The sequence below is a fragment of the Hemitrygon akajei genome, chromosome 3 (genome assembly GCF_048418815.1).
Source record: "Hemitrygon akajei chromosome 3, sHemAka1.3, whole genome shotgun sequence".
Lineage (NCBI taxonomy): Eukaryota > Metazoa > Chordata > Chondrichthyes > Myliobatiformes > Dasyatidae > Hemitrygon > Hemitrygon akajei.
The window spans coordinates 43,361,758-43,380,392 of record NC_133126.1 but is presented as its reverse complement, the minus strand read 5'-3'; the positions used below and the strand labels follow the sequence as shown (position 1 = coordinate 43,380,392).

Genomic DNA, 18,635 nt, shown 5'->3' with positions numbered 1-18,635 from the left:
AGAATTAACCAACACTCAATGCTGAAGTTTACACTTGAATGACAAGCCTATGAGCAAGCAAAGGTTTATGACCAGAACTGCACATTTACAATTATTAATTACTACAATTTTGCAATATAATGTACATGTTAGAGCAAAGTTCACAGGCTTTATCTTAGGCATTGCTACAGACAAATGAAAATAGTAGGATTAGAACAAATACAAAAGGTTGATAGTGAGGATAGTGGCTATCTGAGGTAGCCAGGCTCTGCTTTCTCAGTACGCAATTTATTTGCTGCATCAACAATTGTTTAGAAAAGACTTGAAATTTAAACCAGGATCAAAGCCAGTTCCCCAATGAAGCTGTTGATGCCTTCAATAACAAACAAGTTACCACAGCTACAAGGGTAAGGATATGAATGTAAAACAGGAGGTAAATGAAAAGTACTGGTATTGCTGGGCTTCAGCTGAATGAGTGCTGATCAAGGCTTTTGCAATCAAGAGGAAGTTGACTCTATACTGTAAATTTCATTCTAATTTATTTGCTCCCAAGTTGGTGCTAATGATACAATATTATAAACAGCAAAAAGCTTATCATCTAAAATTTCTCTGTCCTAAAGAAATGAATTGTAAGGGCTGTGAAATCACCTGCATAATAATGTGGAAAAATTTCAGTTGAGAAAAATGTTACTAGAAAAATTGAATTCACTATTTATTTGGAAACCTCCATGCAACATGCTTACTATAGTATTCTTATAATTGATACCAGCAGTAGGAGACTTCATGGTTATGTAATCGGATAAAGCAGATTCAATGTGAAACAAAATATATCCTGCAAATGAAGTGACCTTTAGAAAGGCAAACTTTCCAAACAAATATTCTGCTTTTCACAGCACATAATCAATTGTTGAGGAAAAATACAATCAAATGTAAAGAATTACATTTAGAGTTTCATCCCACAAATTGATATCAACTTTCACTTATTTGGTTAGGAAAAAATAGTTGTTTATGTTGTTAAAAATAAAAATCTCCATCTTGCTATGATGGTAAAATCAACTCATGCTGCTGTATTTTCACTTAAGTCAACAAGTTTGATCAACGTGAAAAGTGTAACATCATTTTGTGTGTCACACTATTTCAGAACTTCCCCAAAAACCATGATCTCTGATTAATTATCAAAGGTTGATAAAAATATAACTTTTTGTGTAAGCAGCTTTGCATTTCTAAATAAGAAATACTGAATTCTAAAATTCCTTAAACCTGTTATGCTATGTAAAAGGGGCTTGAGATACCATGTTTAGACAATATTCTAATAAAGCACTGTCGATGCAAGTAAGTAATGACGTTCTACATGTTCACCCATTGAAATAATAGATTCATTTCCCAAAAATATTGGTTCAGAGACATCTAATCGTACACTGTAAAATTAGATATCAATACAAACAACTTTGTGAAAAATTCTAGCTTAATTCTGACTAGTAAAAGAGTTGGTAAGTTCTCTTTAGAACACTAACTTTCAACCAAACAGGAAGCCTAATTATGAACCATATTGCTTGCTGATGTAAAAATGAAACCACTACCCCGGATTTTACAGGAAAATAGCAGCAAGTATCAGAGAAGTGCTGGCCTTTCCCTTCATAACCAGCCCCAGTTCTGACATTTCACCACATGGAGATGATTCCAGAGGACCCAAACAAGCTGGGCAACACACAAAGGAGCTGGACGCATTCAGCGGTCAGGCAGCGTCTACAGAGATGGACAGTCACGTTTCAGGTCAGAACCTATTATCAGGACCAGAAAGAGGAACTTTTGTTCCAGTATAAAAAGATTGGGGGGGTTGGAGTTTGTGGAGCTGGCAGGTAATAAGTGGATCCAGATGAAAATGGTCGGGGGGGGGGGGGGGGGAGTGGGAATGTGTGTCAGAAGTTTATAGGTGATATATGGAGGTTAGAAAGGGATAAAGAGGATGAAATCCATTGTGAGAGGACAGTGGTGAAGAGAAGTGGGAAAAATGAGGGAGTGATAGGCAGATTGAAAGGGATGGGGGAGGGGAAAGAAGGTGTGATGAGGGTAAGTGAGCCAAGACGATAAAGAGAGCGACAAAGGGGAGAAGTTATTAAGCATTAAGAGAAACTATTGTTGATGCTGTCAAATTAGAGTCTACCAAGGCAGAATATGAGGTGCTGTTCCTCTAATCTGCATCGAGCTTCATTTGGCGGCAGAGGCGGCCATGGACAGATGTGCGATGGGAATGGATGTGCAATTAAAATGGCTGCACTGAACTCAGTATTGACCATAATAATCAACATACTAGCAGGCATTTGGAAGCTTAGTACAATTAAAAGCACTGACTGCAAGCTCAAAATTCTCAGCAATAAATAAAAACTCTCAGGAATAAATAAGATTCGACACAACAAGAAAATTTTTTGAAACTTACAGATATTTAAGAGTGTTGATGTCAAAATTCTGCCTTAAGTTCCTAATTTCTGAAGCAATTTTACATACAGAAGTTTCTGAATTTGGAAGTACATTAACAGCTAAAATTGCACAACTTAGACCATAAGATATAGGAGCAGAAGTAGGCCATTCTGCCCATCGAGTGTGCCCCGCCATTCAATCATGGGCTGACCCAATTCTTCCAGTCATCCCCACTCCCCTGCCTTCACCCCATACCCTTGGATGTCCTGGCTAATCAAGAACCTTTCTATCTCTGCCTAAATACACCCAATGTCTTGGGCTCTACAGCTGCTCGTGGCAACAAATTTCACACATTTACCACCCTCTGACAAAAGTAATTTCTCTGTATCTCAGTTCTAAATGGACGTCCTTCAATCCTGAAGCCATGCCCTCTTGTTTCAGAATCCCCTACCATTGCCAATCTAATCTGTTCGGGCCTTTTAACATTCAGAATGTTTCTATGAGATCCCCCCTCATTCTCCTGAACTTCAGGGAATACAGCCTCTTGAGCTGCCAGACGTTCCTCATACAGTAACCCTTTCACTCCTAGAAACATTCTTGTGAATCTTCTCTGAACCCTCTCCAATGTCAGTATATCCTTTCTAAAATAAGGAGCCCAAAACTGCACACAATACTCCAAGTGTGGTCTCACAAGTGCCTTATAGAGCCTCAACATCACATCCCTGCTCTTATATTCTATACCTCTAGAAATGAATGCCAACAGTGCATTCACCTTCTTCATAATTGACTCAACCTGGAGGTTAACCTTTAGGGTATCTTGAACAAGGGCTCCCAAGTCTCTTTGCATCTCTGCATTTTGAATTCTCTCCCCATCTAAATAATAGTCTGCCTGTTTATTTCTTCCACCAAAGTGCATTACCATACACTTTCATTGTATTTCATTTGCCACTTCTTTGCCCATTCCCCTAAACTATCTAAGTCTCTCTGCAGGCTCTCTGTTTCCTCAACACTACCCTCTCCTCTACCTATCTTTGTATCATCCACAAATTTAGCCACAAATCCATTAATACCGTAGTCCAAATCATTGACGTATATCGTAAAAAGCAGCAGTCCCAACACCGACCCCTGTGGAACTCCACTGGTAACCGTCAGCCAGCCAGAACAGGATCCATTTATTCCCACACTCTGCTTTCTGCTGATCAGCTGATGCTCCATCCATGCTAGTAACTTCCCTGTAATTCCATGGGATCTTATCTTGCTAAGCATTCTCATGTGCAACACCTTGTCGAAGGCCTTCTAAAAATCCAAGTACACCACGTCTACTTCATCTCCTTTGTCTACCCTGCTTGTAATTTCCTCAAAGAATTGCAGTAGGTTAGTCAGGCAGGATTTTCCTTTCAGGAAACCATGCTGGCTTTGGCCTATCTTGTCATGTGCCTCCAGGTACTTCGTAAGCTCATCCTTAACAATCAATTCCAACAACTTCCCAACCACTGATGTTAGGCTAACAGGTCTATAGTTTCCTTTCTGCTGCCTTCCACCCTTCTTAACTAGCAGAGTAACATTTGCAATTTTCCAGTCCTCTGGTACATTGCCAGAATCTATTGATTCTTGAAAGATCATTGTTAATGCCTCCACTAACTCTCCAGCTACTTCCTTCAAAACCCGAGGATGCATTCCATCAGGTCCAGGAGATTTATCCGCCCTCAGACCATTAAGCTTCCTGAGCACCTTCTCAGTCGTAATTTTCACTGCACAAACTTCACTTCCCTGACACTCTTGAATGTCCGGTATACTGCAGATGTCTCCCACTGTGAAGACTAATGCAAAATACGCATTCAGTTCCTCTGCCATCTCTACATCTCTCATTACAATATCTCCAGTGTCATTTTGTATTGGTTGTATATCTACCCTCAATTCTTTTTTACCCTTTATGTACGTAAAAAAAGCTTTTAGTATCTTCTTTGATATTAGTCACCAGCTTCCTTTCATAATTCATCTTTTCCTTCCTAATGACCTTCTTAGTTTCCTTCTGCAAGTTCTTAAAAGCTTCCCAATCCTCTATCTTCCCACCGGCAGCCAGCTCTAATGCTCTAATCAGACTTCAAATCAATATATGGATGATTTCTTCATAATAATATACACCTTTTTAGATGCTTAAAGTGTTCAATTTACAAAGTGGTTTGACTATCTACTTTATGATTTTGTTTAAGCACAAAGCTAAGGACTAATGGCTCAGGACAAACAGCAGGACAATGGAGAATTCATTGAGATTTTCCCCCGTGCTCACCTGCAGACTGTACATACAGACACTAGACTGAATCATACTCAACTTCCATAGTTAAACAACCTTGCTTTAATTGCCACCTCTGTACAATCACAAGAATACATTCGTGAGTTTAAGGCTCCAGGTGAGTCATTATCATGTGAAGATAAGGTTGAGAGAGGTAATTAGACTGGTGTATGTAGGGAGGAGAAAGAAGTACAACTGTGGAAGCTTTAAAATTGAGCAGGACAGCAGATTCAAAATGACGTAAAAAAAAATTTCCTTGCACAGTTGGTGTTAAAATCCAAATCATTTCTGCACAGAAACATAAATCACAAAGAAACACATATGAAAAATTAATTAGAATACAGGTTAACAACACAGCTGCAAATCTTTCAACCCATTACATCCACATGTTGCTTATGTTCTAAATGAAGCTCCTCCCAACTTACTGAATCTCACCCTATAAATATTATATTCTATTCCCTTTTACACCTTCTCAAATTTGTCTATAAGATCCATCTTAACCACTCGATAGGAACAATTTATACCTTCTCAGCTCATTTTTTTCCTCATATCCATCCTATTGGACTCAACAATTCCAAAGATCCCTACAGAACCAGCAACAAAATCAAGGTTCCAATCCCTATTCCATTCTGATATGTCAGTCATTGGCTTCCTCTACTGCCAGGATGAGGTCACTCTCAGATTAGAGAGCAACACCTCACATGCTGTCTGGGGAGCCTCCAGCTTGAAGGCATGAACATTAACTTCTCCAGCTTCAGTAATTTTCCCCCTCCCCATTTTCTCTTCTTCAATATCCCATTATAGCTCCCCTTTTACCTCTTCTCCTCACCTGCCTACCACCTCCCCCCTCCCAATGCTGCTCTTCCTTCGTTTTCTCTCCAGCAGTGGTTCAATGGTTTTCCAACCTATCACTTCCCAGCTTCTCACTTCATTCTCCCTCCCCCACCAGGCCTCACCTATCTCTTCAAGCTTGTACTCCTTCCCCTCTCCCACCTTCTTATTCCAGCTTCTTCCCCTTCCTTTCCAGTCCTGAAGAAGGGTCTTGCACTGAAACATCGATTGTTTATTTATTTCCATAGATGCTGCCTGACCTGCTGATTTCCTCCAGCATTTTGCATGTGTTGCAAAAAATTTCTCTTTAGTTGACCCCACATGTAATTTTTACCTTACAATCTCTGTCAAATCCCAATCTCATGGATTGACAAAAACAGTCACAAGTGTATGTAATTTGGGAAATTAAAACCTTCAAAGCTGATTCTAGTTTGAAGATGTTCTGATTAAAGGTTTGGAGCTGTAAGAGTAAACTTTTACACTGCTTTCCATGTCTAAGTTAGGACACTCAACTGTAGAAAGGTTAAACTTCTAGAGATGAATATCCCTTATTGGAATGACAAACCAAATGCTGTCTGCCACCTACCTGTTCTGGTGGTTCAATGGTTATCCAAGCAGGAAACATCATGCTGGGGTTTAACGGTTGTGTCCCCACACGGAAATAAACAAATCCATCAACATCACAAGCCCACACGTGCTGACCTCCACAAGCTAGGCCTGCTAATTTTATGCTTCCTGAAGAGGAAAACAAACACTTTTAGGAATGGGAGGCAGACACTGAGCCAGTGAAGAGGATAAACAGTTTTGTAATGAAACATTTGTTTAGAATTACAGTCAAAATGAATACTAAATGTTGATTACACCCCACACGTGAATTTTTGCACCTACTGTTCTAAGACACTGAACATAAGGGAAGAGTAGAGGAGGAATTTGACCAAAAATGAGGAAAATGAGGAAAAAGTAGAGAACAGGCTAGAAGAAGATGGATTGATGAATTGGCAGTTTTTCAGTTACATCTCTTTACATTTAAAAGTGTGCTTGACTACATATTAGAATGCCTGGAGCTTTAACAGCAAGCCTCAAACTAATTATTAAATTAAATCTTTAATTGGGGAAAACACGTACATTAAAGGAAATAAAATATTTCACCTGGAACTTTAACTATCCTACTAACCTCAAAATGGCATCTCCTTAGTTATAAGAATTTACATACTGCAAAAGAAACCCCTTGCACCAGATCCACCATTCAAAATCAGCACTGATCCCAAGTACACAAGAGGGATTCAAAAATCTCAATTTCCTCGAGACTCTAGAGCTCCACTGATCTCCAGTTTGAATATACTCAACAACTAAGAACAAGCAACTTCGACACTCAGACAGAAAGAATTCCAAATATCTAAAACATGCATAGTAAGGAGAAGTCTCTTCATGGTATTGAGTGGTCTAACCATTCAGCTTCTATATATTGATCTTGTTCACAAACTCCTTGTCTCAAAGGAATCACTTGTTATGGCCAATGTAACTTAAAAGAACTTGATTCTTAAACATCATTCCTTGGAAGATAATACCCTCATTCTAAAAAATCAATAATTCTATGCTACATGGACTCCAAGGGGAATCTAACTTCTTACTTAGCTAAAGATTCTGAGACCAAAGCTGCACAGTATTACAAGAGATCTTACCAAATTCATACATATAAGAGCAAGATGTCTGCACTCTTGTATTTATACTAAAAACTGTATAGCAGTACTCAGAGATGAAAGTCTTGGGGATTGTCCAGTGAGGTCATATCGGTAGTACTTCAAAATAAGGGAGGGTCATTACAATGGGGGTGTGCTTATAGACCCCCAATAGTCAGCAGGAACTGGATGAGCAAGTGTATAGAGAAATTCCCCATTGTTGTAAGAATAATAGGGTTGTACTGTGGGAGATTTTAATTTTCCCAGTATTGACTGGGCCATGGACAGGGTGGAATTTATGAAATGTGTTCTGAGGGCCCTACTCAGGAGGGTGCAATACTAGACCACCTCTCAGGGAACAAGGTAGGGCTAGAAACTGAGTTGGCAGTCAGTGATCACTTTGGCTCTAGTGACAATAATCCTATTAGTTTTAAGATAGTGATGGAAAGGTTAGATTTTCAAACTGAATCAGGGCTAATTTAGGGGTGGGGAATTAAACAGGATCTAGCAGAGTTGATTGTATGAGGTTGTTATAAGGGAAAGGAACAAATGGCAAGTGAGAGACTTTTTAAGAGTGTAATGGCAAATGCCTAGGAGCAGCATGTTCCTGTTAAGACTATATTGCACAGCAGCAGAATTAGACCATTCAGCCCATTGAATCTGGTAGGTTTAGGGAACCACAGCTGATGAGAGATATTGTCAGGCTCTTGTTGGGGGAAAAAAAGGAAGCATACATTGGGTCCAGGAGGTCAGGGATAAGTGAATCCCATCATGACTATAAAATGTTAAATAATCTTAAGAGAGAAAGCTGGAGTGTAAAGAGAGGGTGCAATATGGATTTGGCATTAAATGTTAAGGAAAATCCCAAGAGGTTCCACAACTATATTAAAAGCTGAACAGAGACAGAGTAAGCCTTCTTTGAGATCAGCAGGGCTGCCCATGTCTTCAACCACAGGAGGTGGGGTGGGAAATTTTCATGAATCTTCCTCCTCTGTGTTTACTGAGGAGCATGACAGAAAACAACCTTGCCAAGCTGTTGTCATTCTGCGCCATGAGCCTCCCAAAGATCCTCCATATGTTTTGGCCAAGAAAGATCTTCAAACGTGCCCTACTCCTTCAGTGTCACCAAGAGGACATGGCCACAATCATCAAGAAGAAATGTTGGCGATGGATTGGACACGTGATGAAAAGAGAGGTCAACTTCATCATCAAAACAGAATTTCATTGGACCCCTGAAGAGCAGAGGAAAACCAGGAGACCAAAGACTGCCTGGAACCATACTGTAGAGGCAGAAATGGAGGACCTTTGTTGCTGCTCTAAACACCAGCAACATAACAGGCAGTAACTTTACTGAAAAGAAAATCATGGTTGCTCAGGGAAAGAAGTGGAGACGTTTTGGAGGGCCAGGGAGAAGGTACTTTTAACCTTAAAGTGAATTAGGGTCAATAATCGGACTTTGTGGGAGACCAGACTGGAAATTATAGAGGGCCTTGCAGAGATATTTGCTTCACTGTTAGCCACTGGTGAAGTTCTCAAAGACTAGAAAGTGGCTAATGTCTGGTTAAAAAGAGTAGCAAGGACAAGCCAGGAACAGGAGATCATTCAGCCTGACATCAGCAGTGGGGAAGATACTGGAGGGAATTCTGAGATAGTCTATCATTGGATAGACAAATGTTGGATCAGGAGGAATCAGCGTAGCTTTGTGTGGAAAAGTCATACAACAAGTACAGGCCCTTCAGCCATGAGTTCAACTTTTTAAACTACTCTAGTCTTACTTTAAGATCAATCTAATTATGCTCCCTTGTATTAGCCATTTCCATCCTGGAAAAAAGTCTCTTGATCTGTGCCTCTGATCATCTTGTACACTCTATCAAAGTCTTGTCGACCAGCAATATTTTATTGACCTTTTTGTAACCTCATAAATTCCTTTATTCTTAAGTACCTCCATATTGGTTGTAGACAGGTCATATTCTGCATGAGGTTGGTCATCAGTGGTGTGCCTCAGAGATCTGTTCTGGGACCCTTACTCTTCATGATTTTTATACATGACCTGGATGAGGAAGTGGAGGGATGGGTTAGTAAGTTTGCTGATGACACAAAGGTTGGAGGTGTTGTGGATAGTGTGGAGGGCTGTCAGAGGTTACAGCGGGACATTGATAGGATGCAAAACTGGGCTGAGAAATGGCAGATGGCATTCAACCCAGATAAGTGTGAAGTGGTTCGGTTTGGTAGGCAAATATGATGGCAGAATATAGTATTAACGGTAAGACTCTTGGCAGTGTGGAGGATCAGAGGGATCTTGGGGTCTGAGTCCATAGGATGCTCAAAGCAGCTGCGTAGGTTGACTCTGTGGTTAAGAAGGCATACGGTGTATTGGCCTTCATCAATCATGGAATTGAATTTAGGAGCTGAGAGGTAATGTTACAACTATGTAGGACCCTGGTCAGACCCCACTTGGAGTTCTGGTCGCCTCACTACAGGAAGGATCTGGAAACCATAGAAAGGATGCAGAGGAGATTTACAAGGATGCTGCCTGGATTGGGGAGCATGCCTTATTAGAATAGGTTGAGTGATCTCAGCCTTTTTTCCTTGGAGGGACGGAGGATGAGAGGTGACCTGATAGAGGTGTATAAGATGATGAGAGGCATTGATCGTGTGGATAGTCAGAGGCTTTCTCCCAGGGCTGAAATGGTTGCCACAAGAGGACACAGGTTTAAGGTGCTGGGAAGTAGGTACAGTGGAGATGTCAGGGGTGAGTTTTTTACTCATAGCGTGGTGAGTGCGTGGAATGGGCTGCCGGCAACGGTGGTGGAGGCGGATACGATAGGGTCTTTTAAGAGACTTTTGGATAGGTATATGGAGCTTAGAAAAATAGAGGGCTGTAGGTAAGCCTAGTAATTTCTAAGGTAGGGACATGTTCAGCTCAACTTTGTGGGCCAAAGGGCCTGTATTGTGCTGTAGGTTTTCTATGTTTCTCTATGTTTCCATATTCATTCTAAGTGTCTGAAGGACCTTACCCATTTTCAGCACTCCACATGTGCCACATGCTTCTCTGAGAACCCACACTCTTAATATCCCTTGCCAGCCAGGGTTCCATGGAATTCTCTTTTTTCCATTTCCCCCTTACAGGAACATATTGGCCATGAAAATCTGGATCTACCATGTGTAGTGTTTTCTGTTTATCTAGCCCATTAAGACTATTGCTATTAGATTTGTCACACATTTTCTCTTCATAAAATCATGTTGACTTTGCCTGATCATACTTTGATGTTCTTACTGTGACAGTAAAGGTTAGCTGTATTTCAACACTATTCCAGTAAAGCACATCAAAAGTGTTAAGATGAGCTCATATTCTCTTGCAATATTTTAATTATGGTTGAGTACATTGAAAAGCTATATGTCAATTCCTTAATACAATATACAGGGTGCTAGAAAGTTTGTGAACCCTGTAGAAGTTTCTCTATTTCTGCATAAATATGACCTAAAATGTGATCAGATCTTCATGTAAGTTCTAAAACTAGACAAAGAGAACCCAATTAAATAAATAACACAAAAAATCATACTTATTCATTTATTTATTGAGAAAAATGATCCAACATTATATATATTTGTTGGAAAAAGTATGTGAACCTTTGATTTCAATAACTGGTGTGAACCCCCCCCCCCCCCGCCCCCGTACAGCAATAACTTAAACCAAATGTTTCCGGTAACTGTTTATCAGTCCAGCATATCGGCTTGGAGGAATTATAGACCATTGCTCCTTACAAAACTGCTTCAACTCTGGGATGTTGGTGGGCTTCCTTGTATGAACTGATTGCTCCAGGTCCTTCCACAATACTTCTTTTGGAATGAAGGTCAGGACTTTGACTTTCATTCCAAAACACATATTTTCTTCTTTTTTTTAAAAACCATTCTGTTGTTGATCTACTCTTGTCTTTCAGATTATTGACTTGTTGCATTATCTAAATTCTATTGAGCTTCAGGTGATGGACTGCTATCTGATATTCTCCTGTAAAATGTCTTGATACAATTTTGAATTCATTGTTCCCTCAATGATTGCAAGCTGACCAGGCCCTGAGGCAGCAATGCAGCCCCAAACCATGATGCTCCTTCCACCATGCTTCACAGTTGGGATGAGGTTTTGGTGTTGGTGTGCAGTGCCCTTTTCCCTCCAAACAATGTGCATTTCTGCCCAAAAGTTCAACTTTTCTCTCTCCTGTCCACAGAACATTGCCCCAAAAGCACTGTAGAACATCCAGGTGGTCTTTTGCAAACCTGAGACTTGCAGCAATGTTCTTTTTTTGGAGAGCAGTGGTTTCCTCCGTGGTTTCCTCCATGGTGTCCTTCCATGAACACCATCCTTGTTGAGTGTTTTTCTTACAGTGGACAGATGAGCAGAGACCTTAGCAAGTTCTTGAGATTTCTGCAGGTCTCTTATGGTTACGCTTGGGTTCTTTTTCATGTCCTTCAGCATTGAACATTGTGCTCTTGGTGTGATCTTTGCAGGACGTCCACTCCTCGGAAGAGTAGCAACAGTACTGAGTTTCCTCCATTTGTAGATAATTTCTCTTACTGCGGACTGATGAACACTCAGGTCTTTAGAAATCCTTTTGTAGCCTTTTCCAGCTTCATGCATCTCTACAATTCTTCTTCTAAGGTCCTCTGAAAGTTGTTTTGATCGAGGCATGGTGCACATAAACAGATATTTCTTGAGAAGAACAGCCTGACTGTGTGCCTTTTTTTTTAAAAAGGGCAGGGCACCTCTATAACTCACACCTCCAATCTCATTAGGAGGTAGTGACCATAATATAAGTTTTAATCTACAATTTGAGAGGGAGAAGGGAAAATCGGAAGTTTCAGTATTACAGTTGAACAAAGGGAACTATGGAGCCATGAGGGAAGAGCTGGCCAAAGTTCAATGGAACAATACCCTAGCAGGGATGGCAGGGATGACAGTGGAACAATGGCAGGTATTTCTGGGAATAGTACAGAAGGTGCAGGATCAGTTCATTCCAAAGAGGAAGAAAGATTCTAAGGGGAGTAAGGGGTGACCGTGGCTGACAAGGGAAGTCAAGGACAATATAAAAATAAAAGAGAGGAAGTATAACATACTAAAGATGAGCGGGAAGCCAGAGGATTGGGAAACTTTTAAAGAGCAACAGAAGATAACTAAAAAGGCAATACAGGGAGAAAAGATGAGGTACGAAGGTAAGCTAGCCAAGAATATAAAGGAGGATAGTAAAAGCTTCTTTAGGTATGTGAAGAGGAAAAAATTAGTTAAGACCAAAGTTGGGCCCTTGAAGACCCTTAAATGGGTGAATTTATTATGGGGAACAAGGAAATGGCAGACAAGTTGAACAGGTACTTTGGATCTGTCTTCACTAGGGAAGACACAAACAATCTCCCAGATGTAATAGTGGCCAGAGGACCTAGGGTAATGAAGGAACTGAAGGAAATTCACATTAGGCAGTAAATGGTGTTGGGTAGACTAATGGGACTGAAGACTGATAAATCTCCAGGGCCCAGGGTACTGAAGGAGGTGGCTCTAGAAATCGTGGACACATTGGTAATCATTTTCCAATGTGGATAAATGTAAGGTTATCCATTTGGTGGCAAGAACAGGAAGGCAGATTACTATCTGAATGGTGTCAAGTTAGGAAAAGGGGAAGTACAATGAGATCTAGGTGTCCTTGTTCATCAGTCACTGAAAGTAAGCATGCAGGTACAGCAGGTAGTGAAGAAAGCAAATGGCATGTTAGCCTTCATAATAAGGGGAGTCGAGTATAGGAGCAAAGAGGTCCTTCTGCAGTTGTACAGGGCTCTGGTGAGACCACACATGGAGTAGTGTGTTCAGTTTTGGTCTCCAAATTTGAGGAAGGACATTCTTGCTATTGAGGGAGTGCAGCGTAGGTTCACGAGGTTAATTCCCGGGATGGCGGGACTATCATATGTTGAAAGATTGGAGTGACTGGGCTTGTATACGCTGGAATTTAGAAGGATGAGAGGGGATCTGATTGAAACATTTAAGATTATTAAGGGATTGGACACGCTAGAGGCAGAAAACATGTTCCTGATGTTGGGGGAGTCCAGAAATAGAGGCCACAGTTTAAGAATAAGGGGTAGGCCATTTAGAACGGAGTTCAGGAAAAACTTTTTCACCCAGAGAGTTGTGGATCTGTGGAATGCTCTGCCCCAGACGGCAGTGGAGGCTAATTCTCTGGATGCTTTCAAGAAAGAGTTAGATAGAGGCTCTTAAAGATAGCGGAGTCAAGGGATATGGGGAGAAGGCAGGAACGGGGTAGTGATTGTGGATGATCAGCCATGATCACATTGAATGGTGGTGCTGGCTCGAAGGGCCGAATGGCCTACTCTTGCACTTATTGTCTATTGTCATCTTATTGATTGGAACACCTGACTCCAAATAGCTTTTGTAGAAGGCATTACCCCAGAGGTTCACATAGTTTTTTCAACAAATACATGTAACATTGGATCATTTTTCTCAATAAATAAACAAACAAGTATAATGTTTTTGTGTTATTTATTTAATTGGGTTTTCTTTATCTAGTTTTAGGACGTATGAAGATTTGATCATGTTTTAGGTCATATTTATGCAGCAAGAGAGAAAATTCTACAGGGTTCACAAACTTTCTAGCACCACTGTAAGTTTTGATTAGAACAGCTTAAATAATAATATATAATAATAATAATAGTTATGCTTTTAGAAGTTTTCTGCCACATGTCCTAGAGTGGGTATTATAATATTGTGCAATATTCCAGAAGGCAAAGAACACTATTCCCTCTAAGCTGTGCAGGTGTGCAGCCGCGCAATAAATGAAATGCTCCTATGCACATTGCCTTTGTTGCCATGCAGCTGGAATTTTCCTTTATATAATGTTATTATAATTTTAAAATTATGCTAATATAATTGAGAAATAACCTGTAATTATGTGTTAATGAATATAATCCATAAACGTTCACAATAAAAAATGTACCACCTTTACTTTGAACTATTTTAGAGCTCCAATGTATTTACATTGTCAGTGTTTCAAGTTACAACCATGTTACAAATTATAACAATAAACACAGAATGGATGTCGGTAGTTCATTATAACAAACGACTGACATGCTGAATACCAACGCTGTTCAGTCATTGTGCCTGCCAGTTGCATTAACTGCCTGACATCATTTACTTGTCATTTGTGGTTTGTGTTTGTTTGATGTGCATATTACAAAAGGAATTATTAAAAGCGCCATGCAGTTTTCAGGCCATGTAAAAATTTCCTGCTCAGAGCAATACTTGGTCTGCACAGCTTTAAAAAAAAATAGAGGGAACATTGGCAGAGTGCATCCAAAAGCAGACACAGTTAAACATTTCAAGGTTAACATTCCATTGTGAGCACCATGTGCCACCAATGACAAAAGCTTTTCTACCATCTCTGGAATGTTGTCAACTAGGAGCCACCTGCATAATTTGGTTAGAAGGACTAATATACAAAAATGTACAATTTTGTATGTTAAAAACAAGGAAACCAAATTTTACATTGGTGCTTCTGAAGTACTACAGTATCATTGTGCAGCAAATGTAAATTAATATAGTGGCTGCAAATCTAGTTTGTTTGAGAGTAAAAAACATTTATATACTTTTAAAACACAAATATGAATAGAATTCTTGATAGTCTGATAATAATGCTTTTTTATAAATATACTCAATGAACTGCATTTGAACAAGCATTACAACAGTTCCTCTGGCAGAGAATAGCTTGGTATTAAACCGTGAGAAAAGTTAGACGTGACATTGGCCTATGTTCTATAGCAAATAATAGTACTTTTGGCAATGCAGTGCTCCATTGATTTATATTTAGACTATTGTGCAAGCTTCCGTTTCAAATTGTAATGTTACCAAGGGGAAAAGAACTCAACTAATAACGTTTTCAACCATGCATATGGACACACATTCTTGCACAACTGATAGACAAACACAACCATTTTCTCTATTATTGTACTCATTGATTGATTTTACAAATACCTTCTTTCACAGGTAAGTCTAGCATTGTATCTTACTATACAGATTTAACAGAAAAAAATGTTACAATCCTTGTAACACCCACTAATTTCTTAATGCTTCCACACAAAGAGGACCAGGATTTAAAACGTGGATTATTTAAGCTTTTATAAGTTATCATTTAATTTCTTGCAATAATCTAACTGTGGGAAAAGCTTGATAAATACAAGGTGAAATGGTCTGCAGAATGTATTTCTCATGCAAGATTATCACATCAGTAATAATCAGCAAGTCATATGCTTTAGGTATCACTAACGCAATCACATGATACAGTTGTTAATATGTGTTTTGATTTTAAACAGCGTCACTATGATCCCCAACACGGGATCAGATATCGTCTACTCTGCATTGCTGTTTTTATTTTTGAACTGAAGTACATTCTAATATTCAGAAGTTACCTTTATAGAAAAACATTCATAAGTACTGTGTGCTACAAATAAAATTATCTACATTACTTTTTATGCTATTCTTGTGGATTAAATAAAACATCCAAGAGTATAAATTATTTTGTATATTCTTTGTATTACAAACACAGAAGGGTTAATAAGTCTTTACTTAACAGCTTGAGGCACTATTACATAACCATACAGCAGTTTTTTTTTTCTTCATGTGAACAGCTGAAGGAGCCCATAATTGAGCTAATAAAATTAACTTTAACTAGTTTGTCAAGATTATTTTGGGATTATCACAGATTCTCACAAATGAAAATTTACAAAATTATAATAAGGCTTCTATTAACCCACTGTGTACAGCATATAATTTTGTTGGTGTTAACAATTTGATTAAAATATATTTTAACCCAAGGGAACAGATTTTCTGAAATATCATCTATGCATGTAATTGTCCATATTTTTAGGCAACACCAAATAGAAACAAAGCAGCAATAATTGGTCACCATCAGCACAATAGATTGAACAAATCTCTGATGAAAAATTGTGAGCTATTATGAAGGTACTACACTGCAAATTACTAAGGGTAACCAGGCTCTTATGACAAACTAGATATGCTAACGTGTGAATTTCAATATATAGTGGATTCTGGATAAATGGGCCATCAGCTAATCGGGGAAGCCATTTATTTGGGATAACTCTTAAACAACAAAAACTAATTGAAAAAATGGCAAGTATTCCCTTAATTTATTTGGGTATATGCCACCTAATTAGGACAGGAAACTGTTGCCAAATAGTTTCTAACTAGCGTTAGTCACGTGCACTTGCATGGCCTTTAGACTGTGCTTAGAGTGAAGTTTTTAAATAAGGTTAGTTGTGTGTGCTTTCGTTCAAAAAGCAGAAATGTTTATCGCTGATTGTTGGTGAGAAATAAGCAGCAGAAATGGCTGGAAGTGAAAATGAAACAATTTTGCTACTTCAACAAGTTCAGTCCTATGAAGAATTTAAAGGGATCAACAATTATTTTGAATGTTAAAATGAAAATGAAAATGAAAATTTGGAGGATGCAATCATTGAAAGCATTTTATGAAGGCAGTCCATTATCTGCATAAGGTGTCTGTGCTGATTTTGTTCATTTACAAAAAAATGCAACGTGCACTGCATGAATTCCGCAGTTGATTACTATTAAGAACTAATACAGTTTTACAGTACTCTAGTAGTATTGGTAATGTTCTAATTTGTTCTGTATTTCACTTAAATACATAACTTGTTACTCAGTTAAATGGTAGTTTGTCTTTTTAATATATTTTTTAACTATTTCTGTGAAACTTCACTAATTAGAGCAGTTGCTTAGTTAGGCCAAAATGCACTGGTCCCAATGTGACCCAATTAACTGGAATCCATTGTATATTTGAAATATACAAGTTTGATCAAAGTTACTTAACTCAGTCATTAATTGGTACATATCTTTTAAATTTCCATTTATATTATAACCCGTGGCACAGCAACACACCGAGATGTTTTGCAGAGGTGAAACTAATCCTCAGAAGTTCTTGTGACACAACTGAAAACTTGGTCAACAATTGGAGCACCCTTAAAGGAGGGAGGGCTCGGGAAACCAAGTTTAGGGACAGAATTCCAGAGCTTTGCTCTGAACAGTTGAGCAGGAAAGTTTAAGAGGCCAGAAATGGAAAAGCAAAGACATGCTGGGTGTTAATGGTTGGAGAAGATTTCAAGAACATTAAGAAAACAGATCAGTATTGACATAAAAGCAAGAGTGAGAATCATAAACTCTCTCACCCTTGCTTTCGTGTCACTACTGACCTGTTACTTAAGTCTGAGGCACAGAATAAAAAGTAAGATGTTTTTCGCAGCAAATCTTTAAGAGAAAATATCCTTACCTAACTGTGTAAGATCCAGTTTGGTCCAGTGCATACCACTTGGGCAGTTTTCTGACAATGTCCGTATATGAATTTTGCCCTTCACGTCCAGACCCCATACTGCATCATGACTGGCAGAAATCTGTACCATCTCTACATCTGGAGGCAATTGTACAGTAGAGGGTCGAAACTCAGGATTTTGATCACTGATGCAGAAAAGATCTTTATTGCTTTGTCCAAGCCACAGAAAACTTCCTACAGAACAAATGTTGCACAAGTTATTTTTAGTATTACTGCAATCACTGGCAATGAGTACAAGCATGAATAGAAAGCACCAAACATTCCTTAATTTAAAAGACCAGATGAATTAATCAGTGTGCACAATGAACAATTGACCATGATTTAGTGCTTATTCAAGTGCTAATTTGAATAATACACAATTTTCTAAGTTTCACTTGATGGTCTAGAAAAGCTTGTCAAAAAAGTATCTTGTATGGATTTACATTATATTAATGTGGTAGTTAAGTGGAAGCAGTTAGTAATTGCTGCTTCAATTACTAACTAAAATCTCAGTTGAACTTAGTTGCTGTATCTGAGAAAGCTTAGAACTTGTAGCGTGAGTAGATGTGTTTTTGTTGAGAGCTTGCTAAATTCTATCTGAGCTAGATTAAGTCCTTGAATAAGGTATAGCTTTATGAGGAAAGATTATGTCGATTGCACTCTACTTTCTGGAGTTCAGAAAAATTAGGGGTAATCATATTAATATACACAAGATGCTGAGCAGCCCAGCCAGGGTAGTTGCATTTGGAACATTAACCCTGCAGGGGCAAACCTCGATCTTGGGCATAAGAACAAGGGATGCCCATTTAAGACTTAGAGATGGTCCTACTCTCAGGGTTGTTGCCCTTAGCAATTTTTGTACCTCAGACAGTAATCTGATTTATTATCTTTGGTTTAGGCTGAGCATTTGAGATAGGACCAGTGGAGACTCAACAGTTATGAGGTATCATACATGAATTTGGAGTTGAGACCCACAATTAGATTGGTTTACAGAATGGCAGAAGAGGTTCAAGGAGCTCTCTAAGCTATATCTGATCTTGAATA

General features: G+C 38.9%; 1 protein-coding gene across 3 annotated transcripts in view; it reads right to left on the bottom strand.

The window, feature by feature from the left end:
* Positions 1–18,635, bottom strand: part of tecpr2 (tectonin beta-propeller repeat containing 2) — a 114,645-nt gene that overhangs the window by 20,508 nt on the left and 75,502 nt on the right. For all 3 annotated transcript variants that reach the window (XM_073039707.1, XM_073039708.1, XM_073039709.1), the window contains 2 exons: positions 17,553–17,786; positions 6,108–6,256 (listed from right to left, as the gene is read on the bottom strand). In XM_073039707.1, the coding sequence (XP_072895808.1) occupies positions 6,108–6,256; positions 17,553–17,786 (383 nt within the window). The remainder of the gene's footprint in view (positions 1–6,107; positions 6,257–17,552; positions 17,787–18,635) is intronic.